At 41.0% G+C, this 15,435-nt stretch overlaps 4 protein-coding genes across 4 annotated transcripts in view; 3 read left to right on the top strand and 1 right to left on the bottom strand.

The window, feature by feature from the left end:
• Window positions 1-3,451, bottom strand: part of LOC6570213 — a 52,560-nt gene extending 49,109 nt beyond the window's left edge. The window contains exon 1 of the mRNA XM_001996407.2: window positions 3,289-3,451. The gene's annotated coding sequence lies outside the window, so the exon portion shown is untranslated. The remainder of the gene's footprint in view (window positions 1-3,288) is intronic.
• On the top strand, window positions 229-1,766 carry LOC6571649 (chitinase-like protein Idgf1). The gene is made up of 2 exons (XM_001997796.3): window positions 229-991; window positions 1,057-1,766. The coding sequence occupies exons 1-2, from the start codon at window positions 328-330 to the stop codon at window positions 1,713-1,715; spliced, it is 1,323 nt and encodes a 440-aa protein (XP_001997832.2). The 5' UTR covers window positions 229-327; the 3' UTR covers window positions 1,716-1,766.
• LOC6570196 (chitinase-like protein Idgf2) lies at window positions 2,030-5,300 on the top strand. The gene is made up of 3 exons (XM_001996409.3): window positions 2,030-2,250; window positions 3,948-4,505; window positions 4,566-5,300. Exons 1-3 carry the CDS (start codon window positions 2,154-2,156, stop codon window positions 5,216-5,218), a joined length of 1,308 nt encoding a protein of 435 aa, XP_001996445.1. The 5' UTR covers window positions 2,030-2,153; the 3' UTR covers window positions 5,219-5,300.
• Window positions 5,301-5,695: 395 nt separating this feature from the next.
• On the top strand, window positions 5,696-7,437 carry LOC6570197 (chitinase-like protein Idgf3). Its single transcript, XM_001996410.2, has 3 exons — window positions 5,696-5,985; window positions 6,064-6,615; window positions 6,674-7,437. The coding sequence occupies exons 1-3, from the start codon at window positions 5,868-5,870 to the stop codon at window positions 7,327-7,329; spliced, it is 1,326 nt and encodes a 441-aa protein (XP_001996446.1). The 5' UTR covers window positions 5,696-5,867; the 3' UTR covers window positions 7,330-7,437.
• Window positions 7,438-15,435: the final 7,998 nt, after the last annotated feature.

The following is a 15,435-nucleotide window of genomic DNA, read 5'->3' as shown; positions in this document are numbered from 1 at the left end:
AATTAATTGAACTTCTGCAAGGGTATTTAATATTCGGCGATAAATTATTAATCAGAATTGAACTTTAGATTTATCCGGAAAGAACAATGTTTTTACAAATGATTTTCAAAACAATATGTATTCCACAGAAATGATTGCGCACAAAACAAGCACATAAAAACAGCCTGATACAGTCGTCATCATTATGAATAATATGAGATGCTCATGTGCTGAGATAAGCGTTTCATTCTCATTCGAGAATCGACTCGCAAGTAAGTACAATCGTATTTAGACAGTTGCGATTATACACTCAGAAAGTCAACACTTGCTCTGCGATATTTGCACAAAATGAAGCTATTACTTTGGAGCTTGCTGGGCGTGCTGAGTTTAACACACGCCGCTATCAATGGCAATTCGAATCTGATTTGCTACTATGATTCGAGGTCATTTTTGCGCCTGGGTTTGGCCAAACTGGACACCGCCAATTTGGAGCTGGCCATGCAGTTCTGTACACATCTTGTCTATGGCTATGTGGGATTGAAGCCCGACACCCATGAGGTGTTCAGCTTGAATGTCGATCTGGATATGTTTCACTTCAAGGACATAACAGAATTGCGCAACAAATTTCCACACCTGAAGGTGCTACTGAGCATTGGCGGTGATCATGATGTGGACGAGTCGCATCCCAACAAGTATCTCGATCTCCTCGAGGCGAATCGGACAGCACAACAGAACTTTATTGACAGCAGTATGGTGCTGCTGCGTAGAAATGGCTTCGATGGCCTGGACTTGGCCTTCCAGTTTCCCAAAAACAAGCCGAGAAAAGTGCATGGCTCCATTGGCAGTTACTGGAAACAGTTTAAGAAATTGTTCACCGGTGATTTCATTGTGGATCCTTCGGCCGATCAGCACAAGGAACAGTTCACAGATCTGGTGATGAACTTAAGAAATGCATATCAGAGCGCCAATCTGATGTTGACACTGACCGTGCTGCCCAATGTGAACTCAACTTGTAAGTAAAACATTCAATAAATAGATTATTGACAGGGTATTTCACATAATTTGTACTTCTTCTAGGGTATTTTGACGTGCCCAAGCTGCATCCCAAACTGGACTTTATCAACGTGGCTGCATTTGACTTTCTCACACCCTTCCGCAATCCCGAGGAAGCAGACTTCACAGCCCCAATCCTCCATTTGGATGAGCAGCAGCGTCAACCCCATCTCAATGTAGATTTTCAGTTAAACTACTGGCTGCAACACCAGTGTCCACCTCGGAAACTGCATTTGGGCATAGCCAGCTATGGACGTGCCTGGAAACTGACCACAGACTCGGGCCTAAGTGGCTTGCCGGTGGTTCCGTCTACCGATGGGGCTGGCCCAGGTGGACTTCAAGTAGCCAGCAACGAAGGCTTGCTAAGTTGGCCCGAGATATGCGCAATGCTGCCCTTCAATCAGACAGCTGTTTATCGGGGTGCCGCAGCACCGTTACGCAAGGTCACAGACCTGACACAGAAATACGGCAACTATGCCATGCGTCCGGCTGATGAGAACGGCGAGCACGGACTGTGGGTTAGCTTCGATGATCCCGACTTTGCGGGCATCAAAGCGTCCTATGCCAAAAGCAAGAACCTTGGCGGGGTTGCTATCTTCGATCTGAGCTGTGACGACTTCCGTGGTCTTTGCACCGGCCAAAAGTATCCCATAGTGCGTTCGGTTAAATATCTTCTGGGTTAATTTGTAGTTGATGTAGTTTTCATAAATAAAAAACCTATTTTTTTATTCTAATCAGCGATCTTGTTTCAATGTTAGGCTTCTGGCCTCGTTCACTTGAACCGCAGTCAGAAACAACTCAATAACTTTGCTTACGCAATCCAATTATTGTAAGAGTAAGTGTAAAATAAAAACTTGACTTGACTTGGACTGGACTTGAGTTGACTTGCTCTCTTGGTCGGTTGGGCTAGTGAGAAAACATTAAGCTCCTCTCTATGGAAGCTATGGAAGCTTTTGCTATCGTCATCGTCTCTGGGCAGCTTCATTTGTCGCTTTGTTTTCAATTTCAGTTTAAGTTTCGGTTTCTGTTTCGGTTTCAATTTCAGTTCGATTTCATTTAATCGCTGATACGGTCGTGTGTATCTCGTAGGTGTCCACAGAGTACATTTAGAATACTACACAATGAGGCAGTTTATATTGCTTTCGTTCTTTGTGGCGGTCACAAGTGCCGCATCTAACCTGGTCTGCTACTATGATTCATCGAGCTATACGCGTGAAGGTAGGACATAAAACTGTCATTAAAAAAAACCTGATCTGACGTGAACAGAAATACAATTGAAGGCATTCATTAATTGCGCATCGGCTGAATGTGTGTATTTTTCGAAGAATTGTGTCATTAATTGTCATATTAAGCATTGATAAATGTATGAATATTAATATAATATATAGTTATAACATATAATATTAATTATATAATTATTAATCGACGATCCCTTTATGTCCCTCTGTTTGTCAACAAATCAAGTGTCAGATTAATTAATATAGCAAAATCACTCTTACTTTTGAAAATTATGTACTTTTTTCAATAGCTTATAAAAGTACGCAGATCATTTTTTATATTATTTATAATAACTCGTTCTGATTAAACGGATTAGCGACACAATTATTCGCATTCAACAAGCACTCAAATCAAGTTTACATATTAAAATATTTTGTTCACATCTTAACAGTCACTTAATAAGCAAACCATATTCATTTCCAATTAAGGCTTGTGTGTTTGTCTGTATTAATTGACATAAATATGTAGCTTAGGGCAATTAAGGCATGTGCCGAGGGTATTTCCCCAGTAAAGCACCCTCATACTTGTTATTTTTCTTCGGAAATCCACTTTAGATTCAAAACATTTGTTGACGTAGCTTTAAAGCTTTGAATTAGCATCTTATAAACTGGACAATCGATATAGCCAGCAATATAATAAATATGTTGAACTATACAAATTTCAACTCATATCATATTGCCTAATTTAAAAGGCGTATCGCGTACACAAATCGCCGGAGAGAGAGAGAGAGAGAGAGAGAGAGAGCGATTGTGTCTTGGTCAACTATTCCGGCCGGAGGTCAGTGGCTTATCATTCGAGTTCGAGAGAGATTCAATTCTCTCCAGAGCGAATGCAAGCCGAGCTGTGCTCCCTCTCTCTCTCTCTCTCGCGCGCTCTCTCTCTCTGTCAATATTTGTTGTTTAACGCCAAACGATAAATTGGCTATATGCCAATTAAATGTGTAAACAATTATAGGCAAGGTCAGACAACAAAACTTACCAACAACAGTGAGACAACACTAAATAGTACACTAAATTGTAATCCAAAAACACGGCACTTATTTTACTTATATACAAACTAAAAACAAGGGCTTCGAAATCCACACAATCCACGCACTAGAAACAGAAACTTGAGCGTACAACTCGGTGCGAGTCCAACGACACAACTGCCCCAGCAACATCGCTCAGTTGGAGACCAAACAAGTGGCTCACTTTGTGACGCATTAAAATTAACAGTGGAACCAAACTATTCTCACATATTCAAACATAACATCATTTGATTTTAAAGTGCACACAAAACACTTTAGTTTATTTATGGAAGAAATTATTATGTTTGCAATATGTGACAAACTCTTGTCATATTTATTGATTTATTTGAATTTGCTATTCAGAGATCATTATGAATACTATATACAATTCAAGCACTCTCAAACGACTGTGTGCGTTGCAACTGGACAATGAATATCTCAAAATACAAATTCAAAGCGATTGTTGTTGTGGTTTGCTCTTAATTGAGTCACTGCGCGATAATGTTCCCAATATGCAGTGTGGTGCATGCAGGCGCCAAAGACTCGCATAGTTAGTGCATCCAGAGCATTCACAGGGTAGTTGATGTTGCCAGCATTATTTGTTACTCAAAGCAATCAATGATCTTTGCAGGTCTGGGGAAGCTACTGAATCCGGATCTGGAAATCGCTTTACAGTTCTGCTCGCATTTGGTTTATGGTTATATGGGCATCAGTGCTGAGAACTTTCAGGCACACAGTTTGAATGAAAATCTGGATGTCTACAAGCATCAGTTCTCCGAAGTGACGTCCTTCAAGCGCAAGTATCCGCATCTGAAGGTGCTACTAAGCATTGGCGGTGATCACGACATCGATCTGGAACATCCCAACAAATACATCGAGCTGCTCGAAGCGGAGAAGGTGCGACAGACCGCATTCATCCACTCAGCATATGCGTTGGTGAAGAACTACGGCTTTGATGGCTTGGATCTGGCATATCAGCTACCCAAGAATAAGCCGAGGAAGGTGCATGGTGAAATTGGATCGGTTTGGAAGAGTTTCAAGAAGCTCTTCACTGGCGATTTCGTTGTCGATCCCAATGCAGCACTGCACAAGGAGCAGTTCACTGCCTTGGTTCGAGATGTGAAGGACTCGCTGCGCGCCGATGGGTTTCTGCTCAGTTTGACGGTGCTTCCGAATGTTAACTCAACTTGTAAGTAATCAAATTGAATTATGGCTTGTGTCAAATGCATTAGTTGAGATTTTTACGCAGGGCACTTTGATATACCTGCACTCAATGGACTCGTTGACTTTGTCAATCTGGCCGCCTTTGACTTCGTAACGCCAGCTCGTAATCCTGAGGAAGCCGACTATTCGGCTCCGCTGTACGAACCGACTGGCCAAAATCGTCTTTCTCACTACAATGCCGACTACCAGGTGCAATATTGGTTACAGCAGGGATTCCCCGCCAGCAAGCTCAACTTGGGTGTTGCTACTTATGGCAACGCTTGGAAACTATCGCCCGAATCGGGGCTGGAAGGTGTGCCGATTGTGGCAAACACCGAAGGAAACTCTGCAGAAGGTCTGCAGTCCCAGAAGGCTGGACTGCTTAGCTTCCCCGAGATCTGTTCCAAACTGTCGAATCCACAAAATCAGTATCTCAAGGGCAACGATTCGCCATTGAAGCGTGTTACCGATCCCTCCAAGCGTTTTGGTAACTACGCATTTAGGCCGGTAGATGGCGCCGTCACTGAAGGCATTTGGATTAGTTACGATGATGCCGATGCCGCATCCAACAAGGCAGCCTATGTACGTGCCAAGAATCTGGGCGGCGTGGCCCTGTTCGATTTGAGCTACGATGATTTCCGTGGACTGTGCACCAATGACAAGTATCCCATATTGCGTTCCATTAAATATCGACTATAGACTTAACTGCGAAAATGTTTATGTAAGTTGTGTTATTAAAATAAACTACCGACTAACACACTCGGTATTTGGTCTACTATTACTATTTACCAATTGGTTGTTTTTGTATACCTGGAAAATGTGTGTAGTTGTGATTCATAATTTGTTAAATGAATTTTGCTTGAAATCAACTGCTAAGAAAATTAAACTAAATATTTACTTTGTCAGAATTAAAATATTTTTTTCAAGCTTATCGCCAAAAAATATTTGTGTTTTTGTTTAATGAGTAGTCCACGAGTAAGCTTTGAGCAAATGATACTGTTAAGTTTTTGTAAATTACCCGAACAGAGTGATCTCATTGACCTCGACGTCATTTGTCAGCACAGTGTACTGTGTACAGTGAACAGTGTAGAGTGTGCACACACACAACAATTCCCTGAATTTCGTTGATAATATATACATATATATATATATATATATAGCCTATTGTTCGGTTTCATCGCTAAACAAAGCTCTGTGTTGATGTGATTTCCGTTGCCATTTGGATGATCAGTTGTGACTTGTCTCTCGTTACGTGCGGACGTATTTAATTGTGATCTTGTCGCCCCGTGTCACCCACTTCCTACCCTCTATTGCCACCCAGCTGCTCTCCACATCCAAGTCTACAAAAATGCTCTCTCTGCGGCTCGGTCTGGCGTTGACTGCGCTGCTCTCAGCTCTGCAGTTGAGCAGCGCTGCCAAGCCGCATATGGTTTGCTACTACGACTCATTGGGCTTTGAGCGGCGAGGTATGATCTCTCTCTCGCTGTCTCTCTCTCTCTCTCATTGTCTCTCGGTATATTGTTGATTTGTTGATCTGCCCACAGGCCTCGCTCAGTTCACCCTCACTGATATGGAGCTGGCGCTGCAGTTTTGCACGCACGTGATCTATGGCTATGCGGGCATCAATCCGGACACCTTCGAACTGAATAGCCTAAATCCTCGGCTGGACTTTGAGCGACGTCATTATGCACAAATAACGGTGCTCAAGGAGAAATATCCATATGTTAAGTTCCTATTGAGCGTGGGCGGTGATCGCGACCTGGAGCAGGAGGATAAATATATTAAGCTTCTGGAGTCTGGCCTGCAGGGCCAGAAGCGTTTCATTGACTCCGCAAGGGATGTCGTTCGTCGCTTTAACTTCGATGGTGTGGATCTGGCGTTCCAGCTGCCACGCAACAAGCCCCGCAAGGTGCACTCAGATGTGGGCATGGCCTGGAAAAGTTTCAAGAAATTTTTCACCGGCGATTTCGTTGTGGACACCGAGGCTGAGACGCACAAGGAACAGTTGACCGGTCTTGTCAGCAATCTGAACACTGCTCTGAAGGCAAATGATCTACTGCTCAGTCTCACCGTTCTACCGAATGTGAACTCCACCTGTAAGTTATTGGCTAAGCTAATGTGGATACCACCCTCTCTATAATGTCTGTTCCTCAGGGTATTTTGATGTACCTGCTATCGGTAGATCTGTGGACTTTGTCAATCTGGCCACCTTTGATTTTGTGACGCCCACTCGCAATCCCGAGGAGGCGGACTACTCATCTCCACTGTATGAGGTCCCCGATCAGAGTCGCCTGCCCCACTACAACGTCAACTTCCAAATGGAGCACTGGCTGCTGCAGCGCATGCCGGCAAGCAAACTGAACATTGGCATTGCCAGTTATGGACGGGCATGGAAACTGACCACAGATTCGGGAACCACTGGACAGCCCGTGGTGGCAGAAACCAACGGACCAGCGCCAGCCGGTTCCCAGTCCAAGACAGATGGTCTTTTGAACTGGGCTGAAATCTGTCAACTGCTGCCCAATCCCAGCAACGTGAATGCCAAAGGAAACGCCGCTCCGCTACGTCGGGTGTCCGATTCAACTAAACGCCTGGGCAGCTATGCCTACCGCGCTGCGAATGAGGACGGCGAGTATGGCATGTGGGTTAGCTACGATGATCCCGATACGGCTGCCAGCAAGGCGCAGTATGTGCGTGCCAAGAATCTCGGCGGTGTCGCCCTGTTCGATCTGACGCAGGATGACTTCCGTGGCCAGTGCACCGGTGATCGTTTCCCCATGCTGCGAGCCATCAAGTATCGACTACTCTGATCCACAGACATATATTAAGTGCACACACACACACACATATATATATCGAGGATTGCTGCTCCAAATGTCTGTCCTCTTGCTAATTAATTACAAACTTGTTAACTAAAATGCGCCGCAAATTAATTCATTGGCTCATGGGCAACAGCAGCAACAACTGCAACAGCAGCAACAACTGCAACAACTGCTCCTGAACTATACTATTCGACTGTGAATCTGGCTTAAATTGTCGTTGCATTGGTTCTGGTTGGCACCCAGCGGTGAACCGCTCGCTTAATCTTTATCGCCCTACGACCATCTTGCCAAAATGTCATCTTGCTTCTCTTTTTTGTTTGTGTTGTTTTTGGTTTGGGTTGTTCCTTTTGGTTCTGCTTGATTTGCCTTGGAGATTTACAGATTTCAGCACATGCGGCTGCTTCGCCTCTTGCATACCCTGTACGCTTTGAAATAGGGTGTATCAAAGTAATCTTTTATAAGCAGAAAAGAAATGAATTCTTGGTCAACATGATGGGACCATGTTCAAGGGCGTACACAGGAGTAACCAATCAACATCTCAACTTTATATAGACAAAAAGTGTTTTTCTATAAAATGGATTATCCAATTATAAATCACGAAGAGCTGGGTATACCCCTGGTCATTTTAGTCGGTTCAAGTCTATCTCAGAGACTTTCAATTTCAAGCTGCTATAATCCCCATCTATCTTTGCGTGCAGGGTATCGGCTAGTCGCTCATCGGCTAGTCTTTGTGGCACTCTTACTTGTTTTTGTGTAATTGGCGCTACATTCGATCGAGCTCCATATGCGTAGTAGTTTGTCTGGCCGGTGAGACCCAGCAGACACCCCCCTTCCTGCCCCGCCTCCTCGCGTGGTCTAGTCGCAGTAAAGCTGACATACCACCCGTGCCAAGAGTGGGTCCGCAACTGGAACTGTTAGCAAGAGGACGATGGCATTGTTGGCTGCCGACAACTACAAGATTTCAGACAACTAAATTAAGTTATTGTTTCTGCGAAACTCAGCAGTGACTCGAGGACTTTTATATACACTGCACAGCATTGGAAATATAATGAATATGCCTCCAACCGTATCTTATCGAACCAGAAACTACACTTAATCGTCGTTTATATCAACTATTTGTTGCTCTCTCAAATGGTGAACAATCGAGACTAAGGTATAATTAAATTGCTGCTTAGCTAATAGATATGTTAGTCGGGTGAGTCGTAGCATCTGCGTATCAAAATTCAGGAGGAACAGCAGCTGGCTGGGTTCTGCAACCAGTCTAGTCGCTATCTGTACAGCTCATCTTTGTGAATCGTGATCTTATTAAGCAAACTACACTCTAAAATTATTTGCAATTGGCGCAATGCCCTTTTGGAATGCAAAATATGCCATTAGTAGCAATTGAGTCTGTCGACTTCTTCCCATACCTATATGTGGGCTCTCTTACAACTCCAGACTTTGGTCCTTAGTAGAAGACCACAAAAACAAAAAAAAGAAAAGAAGGTTCTCATTGCCTATAAGTTGTAAACATGGTATTGTTTAGCAGTCAGCGTCGCCAACCAACCAGTCTCAGCTCCGAGCTGTGTGCTATATTACATCGAAAGAAAGATCGTGTCTGCCTCTCATAGCTCGACGCCAACTCCCGACTCCCGAGAGACTCCCGAGACTGGAGTCCCTAGCAGCTTGTCGCCTCATCTAATTAAGGCGCACTGGCGGTGGTGGCGCAACAAGACCCCTGCATGATATTTGCTTTGCGATTATTGCCAGCCTGCGCCCCATGCGAATGACAAATATGTTGCTTATGCAACTCGATGCTGCTCCTGCTGCTGCTGCTGCTTTCTGTGGAAGCCAGTCGACTGGGTCTGCCTACCTCTTTAAATAAAGATATTTTCGACCTCATTACGCTTTGTGTCCTTTTGTTTGCTGATTTTTTTTCTTTAGTTCTTTTTTTTTTTGGCCGATGAAGTGTCGCTGATTGCGCGTTGCATTGTTTTGGGTTAGTCGAAGATGTCCACGATGGCGATAAGAATTGCATGGAGTAGATTGCTCGAAGCCAGGATTTGGTCAATTTGCGAACATTCGACTACAACCACTGATATTAAAAGTTGCGGCGATTTTTGTATGTGTTCTTTATTTTTTTACGCAGATTGCTGCATAATCTTTTATATGATTCCAATAATATCTTAGTGTCTCCTGTACGCAATTGGCAACGAAACGAAGAAGCTAAGAAAACGATAGTTAATCCAGTCCTTAATGCATCTTTAGATGCATACCTTGGCATACCTTAGTCTTATGCTTGCCCCAATTTGGTTGGCAAATATATTTGTGTAACCCTCGCAAGCTGCCACAAGCTTAAAGATACTCTTAGTAAATACATTCAATAACATTTTCAAAATTTAATAATAATAAATTGATATAATTTTTTTATATTAATAATTTCTAAATTAACAAAAGAAATCCATTAAAATTTATAAAACGAAATATTCCCAATTCAAATACATACATAATAAATTTGAATCTTTTTCCGCACTTCTCGTCTTAACTTAGGTTGTTCCTTATGCTGGACTTGGACTCTGTTGTTTTATTGCTTTGTTAATTTAAAAAAAAAGCACGTCATTTAATGGTTTTTGCCATGTTCACAACATATGTATGTATGTATGTACGTATGTATTTATGTTTTGTGCATCGTTAGTGAAATTAATAGTTTTGAAAACGTCGGATTGACCTGTCCATGCCGGTTTTCGTTCAATTGTCAGCGGGTTGTCACACAAAATGATTTAAGCCAAGTATCCCGATGTCGATCCCTGGTCGCCAAGTGGCGCCAAACACTAAATCTTGCAAAGCCTTCGAATCGTTTACATATCGATTTTTAACGCCCAGATCGTGTTTGACTGGCCATATTTCATTTTGAGCAACCTTTGTTATAAATGTTGCTTGTTAGTTATATACCCGCTGCCCATTAAATATGAGTAAGAGGCTAAAGGAGGAACATCCAACTAAATAATATATATTACTTAATTCTTGGCTAATATAAATTGCCATAAATTAGCTGATCTGTAAGTTAGAGACATCAAATGGGCTTATAGGAAGTATATTCTAGTCTGCGTTCGGGCAGTGTATCTTCTAGTCGAGAGAGCCCAAATGGGAGAGTTTTTTCTAGTCAACAAAAATAATGATTCTTACATGTTATTTTACTTGTAATTTAATTCATAAACAATTGGCAGTAAAACTGTGCCATAGAAGGTGGTCTGGCAGAAGCAAAAGTTATTGTTGCTTAATGAAATAAACAACTCATAAAATTATGCTACAATAACAACAACAACAACAACAACAAAAATAAGAAGAGTGTTAAAAACTAAAAGATTTGTTTGTTTTTATACAGATTTTTCGCGCCAATTAAATTCAATTAGCTGTCGGCAGCGAAGCGCTCCTCTATGATGTGGACAGCAAACTGTGTAATGCACGACCCAGAGTCGCCCCTCCCCCCCTTCCACACACCCCCTTCTGAGACTGCCACATGTGTGTGTGTGTGTGTGTGTGTGTGTGTGAGTGGGTGTGTGTTGCCATATGCGTATGCAATGTCCGTAGCGCCACTGCGCCATAAAAGGTTAGTTTAAATAAATAAACACGTGGAATTAATGAAGAAACGTGTGTGGCAGTTAATAGCCTGCATACAAACAAAAAAAAAAGGGAAAAACCGCAATTCTCGTGGTGTCGAAGAATATATACCCTTGTGGAAATATTAATTCACTTACGCCTAACGAATACAATTTTATTGGTGGCAACTAGCCTCGATAGATGACAGGGTTTGGAAATCAATAAAGTGCGAAAATAAACTTGCTTGAGATTTAAAAAGATAAAAATAAATAAAGACAAATATTTCAGTTTATCCTGATCAATAATGAGCTTGTAGAGTGCTCAAAAGTAAAAGCATTTAATTCAAATAACCTTTTCTTAAAATGTCATAATCAAAACTAGAAATGCTCGCAATTATTGCCAGAATATTCCGCAGAATGTCAGCGACTATTGGAATAATAGATGTAAATTATAGTTTTCGTGTCCGTGTTCGATTAATTAATTTAGCAGATCAGTGAATGTGTGTATAATGTTGATTGTTGGATGAAAAGAAAACAAACCATTTGCTTTAGCCTTGTGGTCACCAAAGAATGAACATAAACATTTTCAACTTTTAATTGCCGCACTAAAAATGAAACAAAGCAAGATACTCGTGCATAGATGAAGTAAATGTGTTAAACTGTTTGAGATTAAGAGCGTCTATCTGCATGCAACTCAACGAAACTGCACGAACGGAAAGGGGGGGCGGGGACTGCAGTTTTGAAGGCAGACGATGACGACGCGCCTAAAACAAACAAATAAACACCAAGTAAATGGCCAACAACGATGCTGGCGGCACGCTTTGCTCTGGCTTAATTAAATCGAGACAAAAACAATAAAACTACATACATCCACATCCACATCCACATCCACAGCCCTCAGTATCGGGTCCGGGTGAGATTTTATTACGCACTGTGCTATGTGCTATGTGCTATGCAATAATTCAAAAAATACTTGCCAGTATATCATTAAAATCAAAAAGTTCTACAACGAGGACTGCCACCCAGCGTGTGCGACGTTTGCTTTTGGGTATCCGGCAACATTACCGGGACTTATGATTCCCCATTAAAGATGTTTAGACGCACAAATAAACACTCGTAAAAGCCCCCCTGGCACGAGCCCCCTGCCTCCCGCCCCCTGCCCCCTGCCTCCTATGCATTACCATTTGGGCTGTAAACATTCGTAAATCGCGGAAAGCTGTGCCAATATTGCATATGCAAGAGCTATTCAAATCGTAACAAAATCAACTTAAATACCCCTATGCAATATGCAATTGGAAGCCCAAAAGAGTATTGTTATTATTATAAGTTATAGCCAACATTTCTTCCATTCACATTCTAAACATATTTCGATTCCATCTAATCTAATCTAATATTTCCCTTTTAATTTTTACAAATTTAAGTCGTCGCTTTAATTTTAAATTCGAATTTATTAAAACTTTTTAAAAACTGTGTGTGTATTTTATAGTATGCATTTAATAAAATAAATATTAAATAAAGTTATTCTGGAAATATCAGCCATACATAATAACATCAATAAGAGATTCGATAAATCAGAGCCAAAAAATTCACTAAATATTCATTGCGAACATTTGCAACAAACTTGATAAATATACAGAATGTTGTTGCTTAACTACAAAAATAGACAGGCAATGGACATTCAAGAATGTTGGAAATGTTGCAATGTAGAATCAGGCACAGTAATACCTTACTCTCTCTTACTTTCTATCTCTCTCTCTCTCTATCAACTGTCTACTCAACATTTTTAAACAATTTTTTTTTTAATAAGCAGCAAACTGACAAGTTAGATGGAAACTAATGCGTGCCAATATTTCACGATTATGTCAGTTGCTTGTGTTCGAGCCCCCGCGTGGGGTCTTCAAGGCTTGAGGGAGGGGAGCTGGTGAGGAGTTGAGTGTAATCTGGAAAAGTTGCGTGCGCACGCGTACAGCGCCAAAACGAATTAAGCCTGATGCACCCAGCACTGATAATTCAATTTTTGTTATTTTGCTCTGCTGAGCAGACAGTGGACAGGGGACAGTGGACAGGGGACAGACGAGGGGGGTGAGAGGAATATAACCTGGTGCTTTGCATTCAATTTGTACAACAGTTACACACGCACATCATATCAACAACAATTTGGCAGTTCGATTTGCGACTACATGAGAAATCTTCGCTTGGCACGCAACCTCCAATCTGAGATTGTGTTTATGTCAAAGTGTTGTAATTGCTGTTGTTGTTGTTTCTGTTGTTGTTTGTGTTGTTGATGCTATTGTTGCTGATATTCCTGCAAATCATCGCTGTAATCTCAGCTACTGTTAGAAAGCAATCCATTGAATGAATGAATGAATTGAGTCAAACAAAGATTGCACAAATGTAAGACAATTTATGCGTAAATCAACCAAAGGGCTAAATCTCCCTAACTCAATCCAACACTCTCCACTCTCTTCTACCCCCCTTCATCTCTTGCACTACCCTCAGTGTGTTATCGGCTGTCAAATTTGCCAAATCACGATGACGTATCACAAAACCGCGTTTGACATCCCACTTTTTTATCATTATAAAAGGGTTGCATATTAATTCCATGGGGGAAGCCAAAAAAAACAGAAAACAGAAGAGAAAACCAGTTTCAAACTCTATTTGAGTGTGGCATGTGAGCAGCTAGATAAAGAATCGGGTTGCTAACCGATGAAAGAACAGATTTGAGGCGCCTTTCAAAAAATCAGTTGAATTTGAATTGCTTAAATTTAATAGAACATTAAATACTCTAGCAAGTTGTGTAACCATTATTCGATATCTCCCATAGGGTTAAGGATATTTCGTTATGTATATCCCTGCAGCACAAAAAGAAAACTCTTCTGGGGCATACTTTCAAATGAAATTAAAAAGATTGGCAAAGAGAAACCCCCGTTACTATACCAGAAGGACACAAGCTGAACCATCCATCATGGACTGTGTATCCTGGCAAATAGTGTCGTCATCGATCAGCTCGAACGTAGGCAGCTGCCTACGCGCCCAATTCTATGCAACACGTTTCCACACATCCACAGCGCTGACAAATTAAAATGCACAAACAAAATAAAAAGTCGACCATAAAAATCGGACTGGCGGCGATAGCATTTCCAAAACTGATGACGAATGTTTTATGAATTAAGATGGATCACTTGCCATGACTGCCACAAAACCAAATAAAAAACAAACCCCAAAAACTGAATCAATAACAAAAAAAGGATACATAACGACAACCAAATGAACACCGAGTGAATATGAAGTAGAAGAAGCCAAGCCAAGCCAAGCCAAGACTATTGTGCGAAGAAATCGAAGCATGCAACAAAATGAGAAAAATAAAAGCCGAAACATCTACGGCGACTTTGCCATTTGATGCAGTCTCTGTGGCAGCATGACTTGGCAGCTTTGCTACCTATCGGCATGGTCATGTCACTCTCAGTTTCAAAAGAGTTTGAATTTCCAATTCAATTGAGTTGAAAAGTAAATGACGTTGAAAACTACAAGATGCGTGTCCCAATCCCAAACACAGAAACCGTGTGTTTCTCTGGCAGAGACTTTAATGCCCTAATGGTTCAGTCGTGGCGCCACAAGGCTTACACATACACTCAGAAAAATGAATTGTCCCGTTTTGTAGGAAATCTACATACTTTTATTCAGAATTAATTTTTTTAAATTTATTGATTGTTGGATTTCCCTAATTTCTGATAAATCTTTTGTAACCATAAAAAAAACATGTCGAATTTCCATGTAATTTTCTTACTTATATTTATTATTATATATTAGTATTTTAAGAATTCACAATCATTTTACATAGTTTATGAAATTCATATAACTTAATTTTGAAGTCCTTCAGTTTTCCGTTCGTGAGTAGATTGAATTTCCACTGAGGTATGTCAACTCCAAAGTAGACAGCAGCTAAACTCCAATTTTATTTTTAGAATTTCTTTTCAAAGTGATTTTATAAATGATTTTCTTAATAATAGAAAATATTGCTAACCACAAATATATAACAACACAGTCTTCTAATTTTAAGAAGCTAAGAAATACCAAGAAAAAAGTTATAATTTCTATGACGATTCTTATTTTATGTGGATTTTTTTTTGTGAGTGTATATATGAACATACATATCTAGGAACAGTTTAAATTCAGGATATGAACAGACAATCATTTATAATGTTTAAATTTTTAACAAATATTCCTAGCTGATGTGGGCTTGCTGGAAAGGACTGAATGCTTGGAATGAGGATTCTTTGCACAAAAACACACTCGCAGCAAACCCCTGCCTGCCTGCCTGCCTGCCTGCTTGGAGTTCTTCTTTAATCAGCACAGGAATCTGATACTTGTACAAAAGGCTTTGCTTTGTAAACACGCTTTCGGAACTTTGCGAAGCAGCAAAAGCAAAAGCTACAATAACAACTATGACAAGCGAACTCGAGTGGGATGGAAGGTCGTTTATTGTATGGATTTTGCGCATATTTACACATATGAA

Source organism: Drosophila grimshawi, unplaced genomic scaffold (genome assembly GCF_018153295.1).
Source record: "Drosophila grimshawi isolate 15287-2541.00 unplaced genomic scaffold, ASM1815329v1 contig_1377, whole genome shotgun sequence".
In the NCBI taxonomy this organism is placed as follows: domain Eukaryota; kingdom Metazoa; phylum Arthropoda; class Insecta; order Diptera; family Drosophilidae; genus Drosophila; species Drosophila grimshawi.
The sequence above is the reverse complement of the archived record's forward strand: the minus strand, read 5'-3'. Positions and strand labels throughout refer to the sequence as shown.

What these genes read in the sequence shown, in the direction of transcription:
- LOC6570196 (XM_001996409.3), top strand. Translation starts at nt 2,154, where the DNA reads ATGAGGCAGTTTATATTGCTTTCGTTCTTTGTGGCGGTCACAAGTGCC. An exon ending in ATCGAGCTATACGCGTGAAG is followed by an intron (nt 2,251 to 3,947) that starts GTAGGACATAAA and finishes TGATCTTTGCAG; the next exon opens with GTCTGGGGAAGCTACTGAAT. An exon ending in TCCGAATGTTAACTCAACTT is followed by an intron (nt 4,506 to 4,565) that starts GTAAGTAATCAA and finishes ATTTTTACGCAG; the next exon opens with GGCACTTTGATATACCTGCA.
- LOC6570197 (XM_001996410.2), top strand. Translation starts at nt 5,868, where the DNA reads ATGCTCTCTCTGCGGCTCGGTCTGGCGTTGACTGCGCTGCTCTCAGCT. An exon ending in ATTGGGCTTTGAGCGGCGAG is followed by an intron (nt 5,986 to 6,063) that starts GTATGATCTCTC and finishes ATCTGCCCACAG; the next exon opens with GCCTCGCTCAGTTCACCCTC. An exon ending in ACCGAATGTGAACTCCACCT is followed by an intron (nt 6,616 to 6,673) that starts GTAAGTTATTGG and finishes TCTGTTCCTCAG; the next exon opens with GGTATTTTGATGTACCTGCT.
- LOC6571649 (XM_001997796.3), top strand. Translation starts at nt 328, where the DNA reads ATGAAGCTATTACTTTGGAGCTTGCTGGGCGTGCTGAGTTTAACACAC. An exon ending in GCCCAATGTGAACTCAACTT is followed by an intron (nt 992 to 1,056) that starts GTAAGTAAAACA and finishes TACTTCTTCTAG; the next exon opens with GGTATTTTGACGTGCCCAAG.